At 42.0% G+C, this 19,582-nt stretch overlaps 1 protein-coding gene and 1 non-coding gene across 2 annotated transcripts in view; one reads left to right on the top strand and one right to left on the bottom strand.

The window, feature by feature from the left end:
- The window catches only part of tex11 (testis expressed 11), a 168,433-nt gene that overhangs the window by 58,127 nt on the left and 90,724 nt on the right, over positions 1 to 19,582 (bottom strand). The window contains exons 15-18 of the mRNA XM_078212049.1: positions 13,589 to 13,726; positions 8,393 to 8,495; positions 7,756 to 7,880; positions 1,834 to 1,919 (exon numbers count right to left, since the gene is read on the bottom strand). Of these exons, the coding sequence (XP_078068175.1) occupies positions 1,834 to 1,919; positions 7,756 to 7,880; positions 8,393 to 8,495; positions 13,589 to 13,726 (452 nt within the window). The remainder of the gene's footprint in view (positions 1 to 1,833; positions 1,920 to 7,755; positions 7,881 to 8,392; positions 8,496 to 13,588; positions 13,727 to 19,582) is intronic.
- On the top strand, positions 11,992 to 12,183 carry LOC144493241 (U2 spliceosomal RNA). Its single transcript, XR_013497698.1, has one exon. It is a non-coding gene; the product is annotated as a U2 spliceosomal RNA (small nuclear RNA).

Genomic DNA, 19,582 nt, shown 5'->3' on the forward strand with positions numbered 1-19,582 from the left:
AAAAAAAGGCTTGTTTTATCACGGATAGAGGATTGTTCAGCCAACAAGAAACAGAGAGCAGGCATAAGTGCATTATTTTCACACTGGGAAATGCAATGACTTGGATGAAGGGACTGAATGCATGGCTGCTAAATTTGCTGATGGCACGATAGGTGTGAGAGAAGAAGAGGACATAAGGAGCCTGCCGCAGGACATCGGTGGGTAAGTGAGTGGGAAAAAAAATGGCACGTGGAATATGATGAGGAAAAATGTGGACAGGAAGAAAAGAAACATATTATTTAACTAGAAAGGATTTGCTGAACTCTGCAATACAGAGCAATCTGGGTGTCCTGGTTCATGAAACACAAGTAGTATGCAGGCACAGCAAGTGATAAAGAAAGCAAATGTAATGTCATTGTTTATTGCAAGGGAAATTGAATATAAAAGTAAGGAAGTTTCACTATAGTTGTGCAGAGTATTAGTGAAACCACATCTGAAGTACTGTGTACAATGTTTGTCCCCTTACATAAGAGATTGAATAGGTTGGGACTTTATTCCCTGGAGTGTAGAAGATTGAGGGGAGATTTGATAGAGGTGTATAAGATTTTGATGGGTATAGATAGAGTGAATGCAAGCAGGCTTTTTCCGCTGAGGCTAGGGGAGAAAAAAACCAGAGGGCATGGATTAAGGGTGAAAGGAGAAAAGTTTAAAGGGAATATTAGGGGGGGGGCTTCTTCACGCAGAGAGTGGTGGGAGTGTGGAATGAACTGCCGGATAAAGTGGTAAATGCGGGGTCACTTTTAACATTTAAGAAAAACTTGGACGGGTTCATGGAGGAGAGGGGTGTGGAGGGATATGGTCCAAGTGCAGGTCAGTGGGACTAGGCATAAAATGGTTCGGCACAGACAAGAAGGGCCAAAAGGCCTGTTTCTGAGCTGTAATTTTCTATGGTTCTATAAGGGATTAGAAGGTTAGAGAAGGTTCACTGGGCTGATTGCTGGAATGAAGGGGTTATCATATGAGGAAAGGCTGGGCTGGTATTTGTTGGAGTTCAGAGGAACGAGAGAAGTGGAATTAATGTTTCAGGTCAATACTCTATCAGACCGTAAGGTTACTGACCAAAAGTGTTAACTCAGCTTCCCTCACTTAGGATACAATCTGATCTGCTGCGTATTTCCAGCATTTTATTTTTTTTCAGATTTCCAACATTAGAAGTTTTTTGCTTTATTATTTTTGTACTGTTAGTTGAGTGATGAACGTCAACCAAGGTACTGGAATGACTGCCCTGCTCTCCAAATAGTACTGGGAGCTTGTACATCTTAACAGGTAGCCAGGACATCAGCAAAACATTCATCTGAAATCTATACATTGTGCATCTTCTTTATGCTTACTTTATGAGTTTATAGATGGTGGTGAACTATTCTTCATTGTCAAAAGCCAAGAGAATGGTACTGGACAGAAAAAAATGTTCAAATTCGAACTTGATCATTTAAATACTTACACCCTGCAGAAGGTTAAAACTTAACCAGAGAACATCACCTGGTCAGCCTCTTTGCACGTCTGGATATAAACCTGAGATCTGAACATAGGCAAGCCGTTGGAGAGATCTTGTCTTGTGTTAATGTGCATATTAGGATATCCTTCAATCTGTAGGGTCTGTGCACAGTGACCAAAACTGAACCGTATGGTTGGGGGGGGGGGGTTATCAAAACTTGTGTAGAACTTGTGTAGAAGCAGTGAATTAGAATCAGTAACGCTGTCACTATGAAAGAGTGATGAAAATTATAATTTGGTTTTAAATTTATCAATATGTGAGCAATAGGATATCCCATTTACTGTATTCTAGTTCTGTACCTGAGAGCTGTGAACAGCTGACTACAATCTTGGGAGAAGTCACATAAATACTCAAATGCCCTTCTGGCAGCATCTTCCTGATCATTCTAAAATATGCATACATAAGACTACAAGGATTAGATTATCAATGATATTTAAAAGCTGAACCACTAGATTACACATTTAGACAATTACAAAATAAAACACCATTTAATTACAAACACTTACTACAAATCATTCTATAGTTTTTTTTATTCGCAATGGTCCGTTTTAACAGTAACTTTAACAGATAGATAACATTTTGCAGAATACAATCAACACTTAAAAAAGGATAAACATTCAATCCTACTTTATTTGTTCAATGTATATAAACAATAAGGATTGCACACGTCAATGCAATGCTATCTTGGAGCATTACAGCATCTTGTCCTTAACTATTAGATTAATACAGAGTTGCACGGTGAGAACACACGTTTCCCTCGGCACCAGCCGTGTGGATAGCGAGGACCCCTTCAGATCTTGGACAATAAAGTGACTGGCAGAAAAAGAATGGCTTCTAACTTTACCTACCTAGTGATTCCAGTCTTGCTAGATAAAACAGGGACATCCACTGCACACTGAAGTCCAAGTCGGGTGACCCTGACTTATTCAAGAAATCCAGATATGATCTACAGAGAACCATCAGAGATGCTGAGAGACAACACCAGATCAAGCTAGTCTCAGGTTAGCCAAATGAACACCCATCCATTGTGGCAAGGTCTACAAGACATAACAGGCTACAAAGTGAAGACAAGTAGAACTGCCAGCAACAATGCACCCCTCCTCGATGAGCTCAGAGCATTCTACACTCGTTTTGAGCAGGTCAGCGAGAGGACGTCATCTGCCTTGACAACCTTGGTCGAACCGGTATCCAAGGTCACTATTGCAGTCGTCAGATCGGTCTTCTTGAAAGTTAACCCACGGAAAGCGACTGGCCTGAATGGAGTCCCCGGACGAATACTCAAATCTTGCACGGGGGTATTCAGACATCTTTAGTCTCCCCTTACTCCGATCTGAGGTTCCTACCTGCTTTAAGAAGATGACCATCATCCCGTGTCAAAAAAAAGCCAAGCAGCGTGCCTTAATGATTACTTCCCAGTGGCTCTGACATCCAACATTATGAAGTGCTGCAAAAGGCTAGTTACTGCACACACAAACTCTGGTCCACCAGATTGCCTGGATTCACCACATTTCGCCTAGCGCCTCGACAGGTCCACAGCAGATGCCATCTCTCTGGCCCTACACTCAACCCTGGAACACCTGGATAACAAGGACACTTATGTAAGGCTCCTATTTATGAACTACAGCTCAGCCTCCAGCACCATTATTCCAACAAAGCTTACCTCCAAACGCCATGGCCGAGGACTTTGCTCCTCTCTGCGACTGGATGCTAAACTTCCTAACCCATAGGAACGACATCTCCTCCACGATTATCTTCAACACTGGTGCCCAACAAGGCTGTGTCCTCAGCCCCTTACTCTATTCCTTATACACCTATGACTACATTGTCAAATTCCACTCCAACTCCATTTTCAAGTTTGCTGATGACACCATTGTACTGGCTTGGATCTCATTTGATGACAAGACATAGCACAAGAAAGAGGTAGAGAATCTGGTGAAATGGTGTGATGACAATAACCTCCCATTCAACGTCAGTAAAATGAAGGAACTAGTCATCGGCTTCAGGAAACATAGTGGAGGACGTGCCCTTGTCTATATCAATGCTGATGAAGTGGAGATAGTGTTCAGCTTCAAATTTCTAGGTATTCAGATCACCAACAATCTGTCTTGGTCCCTCCATGCCGACGCTATAGTTAAGAAAGCCCACCAAGCCTCTACTTTTGCAGAAGACTGAGGAAATCTGGCATGCCCACTAGGGCACTCACCAATTTTTGCTGTTGTACCATAGAGATCATCCTTTCCGGAAGTATCACAGCTTGGTATGACTCTTGCTCTGACCAAGACCACAGGAAACTACACAGGGTTGTGAACATGGCCCAGTCCATCATGTAAACCAGCCTCCCATCCATTGACTCCCTCGGGAAAGCAGCCAGCATAATCAAGGACCCCACGTACCCCAGACATAATCTCTTCCACCTCTTCTGTCGGAAAGATACAAAAGTCTAAAAACACGTACCAACAAACTCAACAGCTTCTTCCCTGTTGTCATCAAACTTTTGAACCGTCCTATCATATATTAAGTTGATCTTTCTCTCACCCTACCTGTAACTGCAACACTATATTCTGCACCCCATCCTTTCCTTCTCCCCATGTACTCTATGAATGATATGTTTTGTCTGTATAGTGTGCAAGAAACAATACTTCTCACTGTATCCCAATACATGTTACAATAATAAATCAAATCAAAATATATAAGAATCATACTTCAGAAACCTACACCTCGAATTCCCCTCTTTGGAATAAAGATCCAGCCGAGCAGGAGATTAATCTGCCCGTCCGAATTTTCCCCAGCCTGAACCTATTTACCTGGCTTAGGATATTTGTGTGAAATTTATAGGGGGTAATGGTTAAGAATTGGAGAGGGTACAAGAGCTCTATATCCTATTGCATGAGTAAGAGCAGTTTGTTTGAAAAGGCAGATATGTTCTCCTGCGGAAAGCATGGCACTGCAATGTTATCGCCATTGCGGTTCCAGCCCTTCAGCTTTTGGTCTCCCCTTGCACATCCTCCTGATGGTGAAAGAGAGTCAGACTTAGTCGGACTCCACCCCTTCATTGGCACCTGGCATTTTATGACATCTCCTCCTTGGTGTACAGGTAGTGTAAAGACCAGATTAAATTAGAAAAACATGTGCGGGTGATTGCGTTTCATGCAAGTTTAAGAACATTACAACAGCCCTTTGAGGAGATATGCAGGTAATCTCATGATGGGAGGCTCATTTGCAGGTGGCAGGTTGGAGGGAAATGATGCTGATTTATATGGGCACTCAGTTCAATGTTTGTTTTAAACTGCATTGCTAAGAACATTTTGAAGGGATCACAGAGTGGGACTGTCGAGGTTTGTCTTGTCAAGCCTCTAAGTAAGTAAACTTGTAAACTCTCCAGCCATCCAGGGCTTTATGGAGGTGTTAATAACCACCATTGATATCCCCCTCCACTGCAGACACCAATTTCATTGATCTCGTCCCATCTTTACCACATGCCTGATTTTCTTCTCCAGAAAATAATTTTAGAAACAAGTACTGCTAAGGTTACAGGCTTCAACAACTTCACTCACTCAAGGCAATGGTAGCAACATTCAACATTGGCAGAATACAATGCTGGGAGCACGAATGCTATCATTCTAAGAGATTACAGCAGGGTCTCTTGCAACTCTCTGGAGTGGAATCGCAGCGAACCTGCAAGCCCCTTTGGGCATTAGTATCCACAGCCATGATGGCCTCAGTCTGAGCTTCTACTGCAGTATTCAGATGTTGGGTGACTTCTGTCTATGCTGCAATGGAAGCTGAGACATCAGCCATTAGATGTTGTATCAAGGTTGGGTCTGTAAGTATTTTCATGGAGTAAAACACCATTTATATGCTGGAAAGAATGGGCTCCAACTTCTGCTCAAAGCCCCGTGCCAAGTTGGAGTTGGAGTACTCCACACTCCTTGAATGACAACAGGCTATCAGCCTCCCAATGCACTAAACATTTTGGTCTGCTCACCCATTAGCCATTTCCTGGACTGCATTCCTCATCCAAGTTCTAGATTATAGACTCATAGACGTTTACAGCATAGGAGGTTATTTGGCCCATTGTATCTGCTCCGGTCAACAAAGATCTGACTACACTAATCCCATTTTCCAGCGCTGGGCCCATAGCCCTGGCAGTTACAGCAGCTCAAGTGAACATCTAAATACTTGTTAAATGTTGTGAGAGTTTCTGACTCAACCACCCCTTCAGGAAGTGTGTTCCAGACTTCCATCACAGTGAGTGAAAAGATTTGTCCTCAACTTCCCACTTGGCATAAACTGGTGCACATCTGTTCCTTTCCCCTGAACTTGTTAAAAGTACACTCTTGCCCAATGACACATCATGTGCAGTGTCTGCCTCTTTACTACCTTCTATGGTATACTGTGCCTGTTTGAGCTGGTGCCTGCAACTGTCAGATCAAACGTCAGTCTCCCATTGTGACTTAATCCTCAGGCAATACTGGCTGTCAGAAAGGAGTCTTGGTTTTTAAAAGCACAAATGCACAATGGGCGCTTGGGGTGAGGAAAATGAACTGGGCGAGCGGAAAGCAAGGCATGCATGGTTCCACTCGCTGCAGGACATCCCACCAGATTGCAGGCTGAGAATGAAGTGGAATTTGAGAAGCTGCACAAGGGAGGAACATTGTTATTCCGGATGACTTTAGTTGCCACAGCACCAATAATGCCAAGCACTATTTCCAATGAGAAAGGGACAAGCAGCCATGCCTGTTGCTTCCAATTCTATGCTGCTGCCTCCTGTTGTCTGAGTTTGTCCTCCAAAGGAAGGGGAAGAGTATCAATGAGCATATTGCAAAGTGTTTTGGTTATGTGTCTGTCATAGCAGTAGCTGGAAGTGTGGGAAAGCCACGAGAATGTAAAGATTGAAGCAGTGTTAAGTGTGTGGGAATGCGGTGTAGCCCATCAATGTTAAGCAGGAGTCCTGATTGCTAGGGATTGTTGGTGTTGTGATGAATGATAGGAGTGTGGTATATTGAGAAGGGTGTGAGGTTCATGATTCCATTGGTAGGAGATGGCACCTTAAGACACATTCATTGAACTAAACCACTCATGCAAGGTCACTGAACTTTTATGTGCACTGGATCTAAGTTCTCTGCACCAGATTCCTGGCATTGACCTATGTGGCTATCTGCTCCAACTGTATTTGCAAAACATCTCTGGAGGGCCTCCTTTCCCCCATTGGAAAGATGGCCTCTGTCCTCTTATTCCCTGTCCTGCATTGAGTTGAGAACCTTGGAGTTCTCTCTCAGGCTCACTGCTTCATTGCTTCAGATTCTTCCTACTCAAACTCTCTTTCCCAACCACTTCCCCTACCTGTCACAGCCAGCATGTACTTCCCTTTAAGAGGTGCAGCCTGGTTTTAAGAAATGGAAGCTAGCATTAATTTGTGCCAGCCTTGTATGAACCTGGGCCCCATGTTGAGTGCAGCCACTGAACAGTACATGTTATTTATGGCTGCATACTACAATTGTGGCAATGACAGCAGATACCACATATTTTGCCTGCAAACTTTCCAAAACAAGTGTGGTAATAGTGCATCACAATCCCAGTGTCTACTACTGCCCTTATTAATTTCTAACCCTCCCATCAATTAATTGATCAATTCATGGGGAAGGCAGTAGCATAGTGATATTATCACTGGACCTTTAGTCCAGAGACCCAAGATAATCCTCTGGGGACCTGGATTTGAACCCCACAACAGCAGATGGTGAAATTTGAATTCATTAAAAAATCTGGTATTAAAAATCTAAGGATGACCATGAAACCACTGTCGATTGTCATAAAAACCCATCTGGTTCACTAATGCCCTTTCGGGAAGGAAGTCTGCCATCCTTAGCCGGTCTGGCCTACATGTAACTCCAGGCACATAGCAATGTGGTTGACTTTTAACTGCCCTCTGAAATGGCCTAGCAAACCACTCAGTGAAAGGACAATTATGGATGGGTAACAAATGCTGGCTCAGCCAGAGATGCCCACATTCCATGAAAGAATAAAATAATTGAATTTCCAAACACTGGTATTGACCGACTCAAATACAGCTGTTGCTGACATTGGTAGATTAATTATTATCGTGCAAATCAAATCACAAGTTGTCTTGCAATTGAAAACATTTCCTACTGACTAAAACTATTGGAAAGAAATCTTCTAAATTAACAACCATTTGAACCTCCAAAAATTTTATTTTTTTTTACCTCCAGAGCAATATGTGCAGCAACACTCAAAAAATCAGTAACTGGGATTCCACTGGTTAACATCTTATCATCACACTCAACAGATTTTTCTGTGAGCTTTCCTATGGTCTGAATTGCCTGCACAGCTGAAAGAAAAGCCAAAGAAGATAAATCTTTCAACAATATTTTGTAACCAGCTCATTGAAATAATTCAACTTTATTCAATATGGGATGCACATGTAACTTTTTACAGGATAATCAGGAAGGATGTAATAAAATGATATTGTCAATTTTACATTTACATTATTACATAGTATTTTAGATTTAAAACGTAGCAGCAAAATTGAATAAGAATTCAGGCTCTTCTGTTAACATTTAATTGTGTTTTTCTCTCTCCACCATTTTTCCTTTAATTTCCCCCAAATTTCCTTTAAACCACATTATCCAATCATGAATTGAAAATCAAACTTCCTCTCAGCCCCAAGCTTTCAGTGGAAGATTGACTCACCATATGATTTCTCAAAGCAATAAATAAGGTAGGTCTCGACATTGCCAGAGAACTGCAGTGTGTTAGTAGTATTATAACCTCTATAGAAAATGCACACTTGACAGTTGAATAGATCTGTTAATTTGCAACAGTTAGCAGTGCAGCAGCTACCTTTTTGTATATCACATTCCAAAATAGCAATTTTGTAAAGACTGAAGTGGGTGAAGATATTATCTGGGTCAATTCGTTCTGCTTCTTTTATAGCCGCTTTTGCCTGGATACAAAAAAATTGAGGAAGGTACAATGCAATTTAAACCAGCTTCATCACTCTGTTGTTAATTCCTGTAAAAAGCAAATATAGCTTTAAGATGGTTTATCACAATAATTTCACACTCTGCATAGATGCATCATTGTTCGAAAGGTATTAGTATTAAGAATCAGATGCTGTTCATTTATTTAAAAACTGTTTACTGATAGGCTTTTTATATTCAGATAATGTTCTCAATGACAGACACATGGTATTGCAACATAGATGGCACAGAATAAAGAATCTGATGAGGAAAGCTAAAAAAAACAAGAGAAAGAGTTATTTAGATTCAGTACAAGTAAACAAAAGGTGTGATGGAGCAGTTAATTTTATTAAATACAGGCACATGTCAAGAATCTGATAGATTCTGCCCTAAAAGAAATACATGAGAAACCTATTGATCTTCCAAACTTCTCGATTCAGGAATTGCCCTCTTGGATTGGAAAATTGCCAATGCAAGGAGTGCTCTACTTAAAATGGGGAAGAAATGAATTGGAAATTATCGGTCAATGATTTTAGTGTCAGTTGTGAGGAAGTTAGTAGAATTTGTCATTGGGATAGTGATTGAGCATTTGATAAATGGCAACCAGGTCACCTTGGCTTATTGCCAGGCAGAACTAGGAAGCAGTCACATGCTCCCTTTTACATTTAGTTGAAAGATTCAGCTTAAAACATAACCATCTTATGAAACTTCTCACTTGTAGCAACACTTGAAGTGAGTGCGTTCACAGACCCTAACTACTTGGTAAGTTTTTCTTCATCTTGTCTTCTGTATTTTCTTCATTCACCTTAAATTGGTGTCTTTTGGTTCTTGATTCTTGCACCAATGGTTAGTTTCTATCTACTCTGTCCAGACCCCCTCATGATTTTGAATACCTCCAACAAGCGTCCTTAAGTGGCATCCCCCATATTTTCAAATTGTGCCCCCTAGTTCTAGACTCTCCAACCAAGGTATACATCTAAACTGTGTTCACCATCTATTCCTTTATGTATTTTGTAGCTTACAATGAAATCACCTCTAATCTTTTGAAACTCGAGAACACACTGGTCCAATTTGCCCAATCTCCCTCCATAAGACATTCCTGCCATCCCAGGAACAAGTCCGATGAATCTTTGTTGCACTCCCTCTATGGCAATAATATCATTTCTGAGGTAAGGGGATCAAAATTGCACACAGTACTCCATGAATGGTCGAACCAAGTTTCTATTTAAAATAAACTCTCATTTATGTAATGATGTTCTTTAAATCTGGAACCATTCTTGTGAATATTTTCTGTACCCTCTCTAGTGTCTTTACATCCTTCCTAAAGTGTGGTATCCAGAGCTGGATGCAATATTCCAGTTGATGCCAAACCAGGGTTTTATGCAGGTTCATCAGAACTTCCTTGCTTTTGTATTCTATGACCCTATTGATAAAGACCAGATACATTATTTTAACCACTCTCTCAATCTGTTCAGTAACTTTCGATGATTTGAACACACCTTGTGCCCTCTGCTCCTGTATCTCCTTTACAATTGTACCCTATATTTTATATTACCCCCTTTCATATTTTCTACCAAAAGAATCACTTCATGCTTCTCTGCATTAAATTTCATCTGCCACTTGCTCACCCATTCCAAGCAGTATGTCTATACTATCCTTCTCATAGTTCACAATACTTACAAGTTTTGTGTTATCTGCAAATTGTGTGCTGTACATCAAAGCCTTGGTCATAAACATATATCAAAGTGTAGGGATCCTAAAATAGGCTCCTGGGTAACCCCATTATATACATTCCTTCATCTGAAAAACAGCCATTCAACCATTATTCTTTACTGTCACTTAGTCCATTTCATATAATGCTGCACGGTCTCTTTTATTCCCCATGCTCTAACTTTGCTCCTCTGTGCAGAACTTTATCAAATGCCTTCTGAAAGTCCAGGTGCATCAACTACAGTACCCTCATTAATTCTCTTTGGTTACCTCATCAAAAAGCACAACCAGACTAATTACACAGGCTTGTGCCATAGCTACCTCCCTCCACACCATTTTTTTTGGGCATCTCTGACAGTCATCCAAGTCTTTCTCTTCGCTGCTACATTTTATCCGCAGTGTCTATAAACTTGATTCAATGGAAGCTCTGGGCACTATGCTATCTAGTTGTCTATCACATTTCTCTTATTAAATAATTTAAAATCTCAGTGAAAAATCTGAAGTCACCATATGACATTATATTTAGTCTTGCAGGTGGTTAACCAGTTATCTTCTGTTCCCCTGCTGCTAACAATTGCTTACACAAATTAAGAAAATATGTAACTTCCTCCCAAAAAAGGTGGTGAATAACAAATCAACTTGAAGTTTCAAGGTGTAAATCAAACATTTTCCTTTGATAAAGCTACTAAGATATTAAGAAAAAGTGGTAAAGTGAGTTTAAGTACAGAGTAGCTGTGATTTAATAGAATAACAGAACCAATTTGCGCCGGGGGGGGGGGGGGGGGGGGGAGAGAGAGAGGGAGGGAGAAAGAGAGAGAGAGAGAGAGAGAGAGAGAGGAGGAGGAGGCTGAATGATCCACTCGTTCTGTTTAAAGTAAGTGCTGATGTTTACAAGATGGATCTTAAGGTTCCCTCCTCACACAAAACGATTCCCATATTATATGCAGTTCTGCTTTATCAACACCAGTCAGCATGCAAATTAATTGATCCTGTAAATTGAAGCAGCAGCGTTGGACTGGGTTGACAGTGGTTAAACACTGCACCAAAAGCAATTGTTTTGGACAACCACCTGTGTGTAATTTTAGGATCCAGGTATTCATCTTAAACTTAGTGTTGTTTGCCTGCATCTTACTGTGTAATTTGGGTCTTTAAAAAAGTGCAACATAAAAATCGAGTGGATAAATAAACGTAATACAAAAGGCCACTGATTCAGTTTTCATAGCAAAAAGAGTCCCACGTAATTCAATCTCCGTAGCATCAGTAAAAATTCCAAAATCTTCTAACACCAATGAAACTTAATTTACATACAAATTAGCAGGCCCTTTGTGCCTACTCCACCATTTAATAAGACCATTGCTGATCCAATTGTGGCCTTAATTCAGCATTCCTGCCGAGCCCCTATGTTGAATCCTTGATTCTAGTCATACTTCCCCTGCATTAAAAATATTAAATAACTCTGTCTCCACCATTCTGAGAAAGACAGAGTTCCAAAGACTTACAAACCTCAGGGAAAGAAATTCCCCTCAACTCCGTCTTAAATGGGCAACTTTCTTACAAACCTCAGAGAAAGAAATTCCCCTCAACTCCGTCTTAAATGGGCAACTTTCTTTAAAAATGTGTGGTCCCTAGTTCCAGAGACAACGTTTCGAGTTAGGATGACCTTGACTCAAAGCGTTGGCTCTATTCTCTCTCCACAAATGCTGTCAGACTGCTGAGATTTTTCTATTTTGTTTCAGATTCTAGCATTCGCAGTAATTTGCTTTTATTTTTCCCGTTTCTCAGCCTTTTGGCTAAGATCAAGTGTAGTATCGACATGCTGTACTTGGTTGAAGTCATTAGGTTACATTTTAGCTTCATTTGAAGCAGTTTTTAAAAGCGGCATCTCGGCCTTTTGGCTAAGATACAAATGAGATCAAGCCTTGGAGGAGGTGCAATGCCTTTTCCAATCAGCTTGGATCATGTAGATCAAGCCCAAGACAGGAGGTGAGAGCCCTGTCTTGTTAGCTTGGATCGGGAATGTCTCACTTGTGGAGACTCTGAATTGGACTTGATTTGATTGAATTTTAAAAAATGTGCTTTTATTTTTCCCCTAGTTCTCGTCTCTTATACCAGGAGAAGCATTCTTTTGGCATCAACCTGGTCAAGGCCCCTCAGGATCTTATGTTTCAACAGGATCACCTTACATTCTTCTAAACCCCAAAGGATAAAGGGCAAGCGTGCCCAAGCTTTCCTCATAAGATAACTCAGATAATGTAGACACTATAAACCATCTTTTAAAAATATTAATATTGCTGCCAGCAATTCCTGGAGGAATTCGCTCCATTTGCTGCCTTCAGTGGAATATCAGTGAAGGCCTTAGATACTCTGCGTGAACAGAGTATTTTATACTGTAGTGGCTATTTGGGGAACCCTGAGGAAATTCCAGGTGTGTGCATGTGATACATGATATTGTTAAAATACTACATCTAGCACATTGTCCTGTCATGTTAAAATCAAATTTTCCAAGAATCCATCACAACATGCAAACTTCACTTCTGAGCAATCCCTCAAAACCTTACTTTCACATAAGCTGTGTGCATCCAGTAATATTGCCACCTTCTGTCCCCAAATAGCAGAGCTGGCAACATTCCACAGAAAATCTCCTTCTACACATGCATTGCTATAACCATGGGAACCATAAGACCATAAGACATAGGAGCGGAAGTAAGGCCATTCGGCCCATCGAGTCCACTACACCATTCAATCATGGTTGATTTCAACTCCATTTACCCGCTCTCTCCCCATAGCCCTTAATTCCTCGAGAAATCAAGAATTTATCAATTTCTGTCTTGAAGACGCTCAACGTCTCGGCCTCCACAGCCCTCTGTGGCAATGAATTCCACAGACCCACCACTCTCTGGCTGAAGAAATTTCTCCTCATCTCTGTTCTAAAGTGACTCCCTTTTATTCTAAGGCTGTGCCCCCGCGTCCTAGTCTCCCCTGTTAATGGAAATAACTTCCCTACGTCCATCCTATCTAAGCCGTTCATTATCTTGTAAGTTTCTATCAGATCTCCCCTCAACCTCCTAAACTCCAATGAATATAATCCCACGATCCTCAGACGTTCATCGTATGTCAGGCCTACCATTCCTGGGATCATCCGTGTGAATCTCCGCTGGACCCGCTCCAGTGCCAGTATGTCCTTCCTGAGGTGTGGGGCCCAAATTTGCTCACAGTACTCCAAATGAGGCCTAACCAGTGCTTTATAAAGCCTCAGAAGTACACCAACGTACACTTATACTCGTAGAATAGAACCACAGAATCCCTACAGTCCAGAACGAGGCCATTCAGCCATTTGTGTATCTATTCAAATGATGAAAAGTAGTACCTTTTCCAACTGATTTAGATGAAGGTAGCAAGATGTCCTGTTTCTCTGCAGTCTAGCCAGGTTCTGATCCAGTTGGCCGGCAGAAATAAAACTTAATGAATAACTGTACCATTGGAGAGCCTCTGTATAATTCTGTACCTAGAAATTGGGAAAACAAAATGTGAAAAGGAAGTGAACCCCACTCACTGTATGGCTCAGTCTGATTCTTTATAGGGTAGGGGCGGCAGAGTGGTTAGCACTGTTGCCTCACAGCGCCAGGGACCCAGGTTCGATTCCCGGTCACTGTCTGTGTGGTTTGCACATTCTCCTTGTGTTTGTGTGGGTTTCCCACGGGTACTCTGGTTTCCTTCCACAATCCAAAAATGTGCGGGTTCGGTTGATTGGCCATGCAAAATTGCCACTTCTCGGCAGGGGGACTAGCAGGGTAAGAAACATAGAAAAACTACAGCACAAAACAGGCCCTTCGGCCCCACAAGTTGTGCCGAACATATCCCTACCTTTTAGGCCTACCTATAACCCTCCATCCTATTAAGTCCCATGTACTCATCCAGGAGTCTCTTAAAAGACCCTATTGAGTTTGCCTCCACCACCACTGACGGCAGCCGATTCCACTCGCCCACCACCCTGTGTGAAAAACCTCCCCCTAACATTTCCCCTGTACCTACACCCCAGCACCTTAAACCTGTGTCCTCTCGTAGCAGCCATTTCCACCCTGGGAAAAAGCCTCTGAGAGTCTACCCGATCTGTGCCTCTCAACATCTTATATACCTCTATTAGGTCTCCTCTCATCCTATGTCTCTCCAAGGAGAAAAGACCGAGCTCTCTCAGCCTATCCTCATGAGGCATGCCACTCAATCCAGGCAACATCCTTGTAAATCACCTCTGCGCCCTTTCAATCTTTTCCACATCCTTCCTGTAACGAGGCGACCAGAACTGAGCACAGTACTCCAAGTGGGGTCTGACGAGGGTCTTATATAGCTGTATCATTATCCCCGGACTCCTAAACTCAATCCCTCGATTGATAAAGGCCAGCACACCATACGCCTTCTTAACCACCTCCTCCACCTGCGGGGCCGATTTTAGAGTCCTATGGACCCGGACCCCAAGGTCCTTCTGATCCTCTACAGTACTAAGAGTCTTTCCCTTTATATTGTACTCCTTCATCCCATTTGACCTGCCAAAATGGACCACTACGCATTTATTTGGGTTGAAGTCCATCTGCCACTTCTCTACCCAGTCTTGCATCCTATCTATGTCCGTCTGTAACTTCTGACAGCCCTCCAGACTATCCACAACCCCACCAACCTTCGTGTCGTTGGCAAACTTACCAACCCATCTCTCCACTTCCTCATCTAGGTCATTTATGAAAATGACAAACAGCAAGGGTCCCAGAACAGATCCCTGAGCACACCACTGGTGACCGACCTCCATTTAGAAAAAGACCCATCTATACACACTCTCTGCCTCCTTTGGGCAAGCCAGTTCTGAATCCACAGGGTAGCAGCCTCTTGGATCCCATGCCCTCTCACTTTTTCTAGAAGCCTTGCATGGGGGACCTTATCAAACGCCTTGCTAAAATCCATATAAACCATATCTACCGCTTTCCATTCGTCCCTGAGGTGTAGGTACACCCATAGTGCTGTTATGGAGGGAATTGCTAGATTTTGACCCAGGACAGTGTAGGAATGGCATTATATTTGCTTTGGGTTTGGAAAGTGCTGCCTAAGTAACCTTGGCAAGTCCCTGCAGTGCACCTTGTAGATGGCACACACAGCTTCCACTGTTAATCAGTAATGGAGGGATTGAATGTTTGTACATGGGGCAGCAATCGAGCAGGCCGAAGTCTGAAATTGAGCAATTAGTAGCAATCGAGCAGACTGCTTTGTCCAGGATGGTATTAAGCTTCTTGAATTTTGTTAGGAGTGTTGCTGCACTCACCCAGGCAAGTGAAGAGCATTCCATTACACTCCTGACTAGTGCCTTGTAGATGGTGGACAGGCTTTGGGGATCTAGAGGCGGGCTGCTCTCCGCAGGATACCTAGTGTTTGACTTTTTCTGGTAGCCACAGTATTTATATGGGTAGGCCAGTTCAGTTTCCGGTCAATGGTAACCCTAAGCAATGGTAATGCCACTGAATGTCAGGGATGGGGTGTAGAGATCCTATCTTGTTGGAGATGGTCATTGCCTGGCACTTGTGTGTCGCAAATGTTACTTGCCACTTGTCAGCCCAAACCTGGATATTGTCTCAGTTTTTGCTGCATTTGGACATGGACTGCTTTAGTATTTGCGGAGTTGTGAATGGTACTTGTGGGAAAATCACCACTTGGAGTCAGACTTAAAGATTCAACACGCAGTTTTATCGGACAAAGCTTTGGGAGAAGCGCTGGGCTCTCCGCAGTGCACGCAGTCACCTTCTCAACTTTACAATGGCAGTTGAGCATCTTTTATACATTTTCAAATAATGGACAGTACAGACATTAGCCGTTATGCATTTATGTCCCCCATCAACGACTGATCTCGTTATCAAAACTCATTGTTTTGGTTCTGCTTTATCTCAAGCTAAGGTGCCTCAAGGTCTGATCTATTTCCTGCAGTAGTTTAGACACTTACAGGTTTTAACTCGTTGTGCAATGTCAGTACATCTTAATGTCTTTTCCCAGAGTCCATTTTGTGCCAGGTAACCATCTTGTATCCTTTAATTTTGAGTTTACTCCAACAGTACTGAATATACTGCAGTCATTAGCAAACATCCTCACTTCTGACCTTATGATGGAAGGAAGGTCATTGCTGAAGCAGTTAAAGATGGTTGAGCTGAGGACATCGATACTTTCTAATTTCTTACCATTTAGGAAATACTCTACACACCTGTTCCTTCTACCTACTAAGTCTGTCCAAATTCTCTGATAGCAGCTATACATCTTCCATCCATGAATTTGGAAACATTACATTTGGTCCTCACATCCAAATTATGGACATATATTGTGAACAGCTGGGGCCCAAGGCCTGATCCTTCTGGTACCTCAGTAGCTACAGCCTGCCAACATCAGAATGATGTGTTTGTTCCTACTCTCAGTTCTATGCCTGTTAGCTAATCCTTAATCCATGCCAGTATATTGTCTCCTTTCCCATGGGCTTTTAATTTTGCTAAACAAGCTCCTGTGGGGGAACTTTATCAAAGGCCTTCTGAAAATCCAAATATACGTCCATTGATTCTCCTTTATCAACTATACCTCTTCAAACAACAAGTTTGTCAGACATGATTTCCCATTCATAAATCCTTGCTGACTATGCCCAATCAAATCATTATTGTTCAAGTGTCCATCTATTATGTCATTTATAATAGATTCCAACATTCTATCAACTACTGATGAAAGGCTAACAGGTCTGGAGTTCTCTGTTTTCTCTCTCCATCAATTCTTAAATAGTGGGGGTAATATTTGCTATCTTCTGATCTTCAAGAACCATTCCAGAATATACAGAATTTTAGATGATCACCAATACGTCCACTGTCTCTATAGTAACCTCCTTCTACACTTTGGTAAACATCTGGACTCGGGGACATTTCAAGTTTCAGTTCCATTAATTTCTCCAATACAATCTTCTTACTTATACTAATCTCCTTCAACTCCATTCTCCCCAGTCCCTTGGATCCCTACAAATGAGAGATTTCCTGCATCGTCCTTAGTAAAAACAGACACAAAGTAATCATTCAGCTTCTCTGCCATTTCATTATTCCCTATTCTGAATTCTCCTGACTTTGCCTGTAATGGACTCACATTTGTCTTAACCAAATGCTTCCTTTTACATCCCAAAGGAGGCTTTTACAGTCCGTTTTAATGTTTTTTGCTAGATTGTATTCATATTTTGAACTCCCTTTCTTTATCGGTTTCTTGGCCTTCCTTTGCTGTACTCTAAAAAACCTTCCAACCCTCAGGTTTACTATTATTTCTGACAACTTTGTAAACCTTTTCTTTTAATCTTATACAATCCTTAAGCTCCTTGGTCAGCTAGTTGACTGGCTTTTTTGGGTTTTTCACCTTAAAGGTGTTGTAAGCTACGTAATAGTTCTTTGAAGATTATCAATTGCCTATGCACAGTCATACCTTTGAATGCATTTTCCCAATCCATTTCAGTCAATTTGCCCCTCGTGCCTTCATAATTTCCTTTATTCAACTTTTAACACCCTGGCTTCAGGTTGAACTTTCTCATTTTCAAACATAACATAAAATTCTATGATATTATACATCACTAAAAGTTATTTTAAAACTGGATTATTAATTAGCCATTTTTCTTCATTACATAATACGAGATCTGGAATAGCCTGTCCTCTGGCTGGCTCCTCAACATTTTGTTCTAGAAACCAATCCCTAACACACTCCAGAAACTCATCTTCCACAGCATTACTGCTCATTTGCTTTAACCTGTCTATGTGATGTTTAAAATCACTCATGATTACTGTATTGCCCATACAACATGCTTCCCTCATCTCCTGATTAACACTGTGCCCCACATTAATATTAGGTGGCCTATAAAACAACTCCAACCAATGTCTGCTACTCTTTGTATTTCTTAGCTCCATCCAAACAGATTCCACACGCTGTTTTGCCGATCGGAGATCCTCACTTACTACTGCACTTATTTCATCCTTTATGATCAGTGCAGCTCCATCTCCTTTCCTTTCTTATCTGTCCTTCCTAAACATCAAATAGCCTTCAATATTCAATTCAGTCTTGGTCACTATGCAGCCATCATTCTGCAACGGCAATTATATCATACCAATTTACTCCTAACTTTGTATCTTTAGGCACAGTAAGAAGTCTCACAACACCAGGTTAAAGTCCAACAGGTATATTTGGTAGCACAAGCTTTCGGAGCGCTGATCCTTCATCAGGTGAGTGGGGAGTTGGGTTCACAAACAGGGCATATATAGACACAGACTCAATTACAAGATAATGGTTGGAACGCGAGTCTTTACAGGTGCAGACAATGCAAGTGGAGAGAGGGTTAAGCACAGGTTAAAGAGGTGTGAATTGTCTCAAGCCAGGACAGTTAGTGAAATTTTGCAAGCCCAGGCAAGTCATGGGGGTTACAGGTAGTGTGACATGAACCCAAGATCCGGGTCGAGGCTGTCCTCATGTGTGCAGAACTTGGCTATCAGTTTCTGCTCGGTGATTCTGCATTGTCATATGTCTTGAGGGCCACCTTGGAGAACGCTTACCCGAAGATCAGAGGCTGAATGCCCTTGACTGCTGAAGTGTTCCCCAGCAGGAAGGGAATACTCCTGCCTGGTGATTGTTGAGTGCTGTCCATTCATCTGTTGTTGTAGCATCTGCATGGTCTCATCGACATACCATGCCTCGGGACATCCTTTCCTGCAGCATATTAGGTAGACAACGTTGGCCGAGTCACATGAGTGTGTACCGTGTACCTGGCGGACAGTGTTCTCACGTGAGATGATGGCATCCGTGTCGATGATCCGGCATGTCTTGCAGAGGTTGCTGTGGCAGGGTTGTGTGGTGTCATGGTCGCTGTTCTCCTGAAGGATGGGTAGTTTGCTGCGAACAATGGTCTGTTTGAGATTGCGCGGTTGTTTGAAGGCAAGTAGTAGGGATGTGAGGATGGCCTTGGCGAGTCTTCATCAATGACATGTTGAAGGCTCCAAAAAAGATGTCATAGCTTCTCCGCTCTGGGGAAGTACTGGAAGATGAAGGGTACACTGTCGGCTGTTCATTTGTACCTGTAGAACATCTACTTTAAGGCTGCATGAATTCAGATAGGAGTGCCCTTAACTTTGCCTTTTTTGACATTCTTCTGCATTTGACACATACTCGATGCTTTGCTTTCTTTCTTTTGCCTTCCAGTTCCACTACGTCCAGTTACCAATTTTATTTCTTGCCAATTTGGGCCAATGCTCAGGTTCCCATTCCCCCAACATGCTAGTTTAAACCCAAAACAACAACACCAGCAAATCTCTCTACAAGTACATCAATGCCA

Source organism: Mustelus asterias, chromosome 4 (assembly GCF_964213995.1).
Source record: "Mustelus asterias chromosome 4, sMusAst1.hap1.1, whole genome shotgun sequence".
NCBI classification, from domain to species: domain Eukaryota; kingdom Metazoa; phylum Chordata; class Chondrichthyes; order Carcharhiniformes; family Triakidae; genus Mustelus; species Mustelus asterias.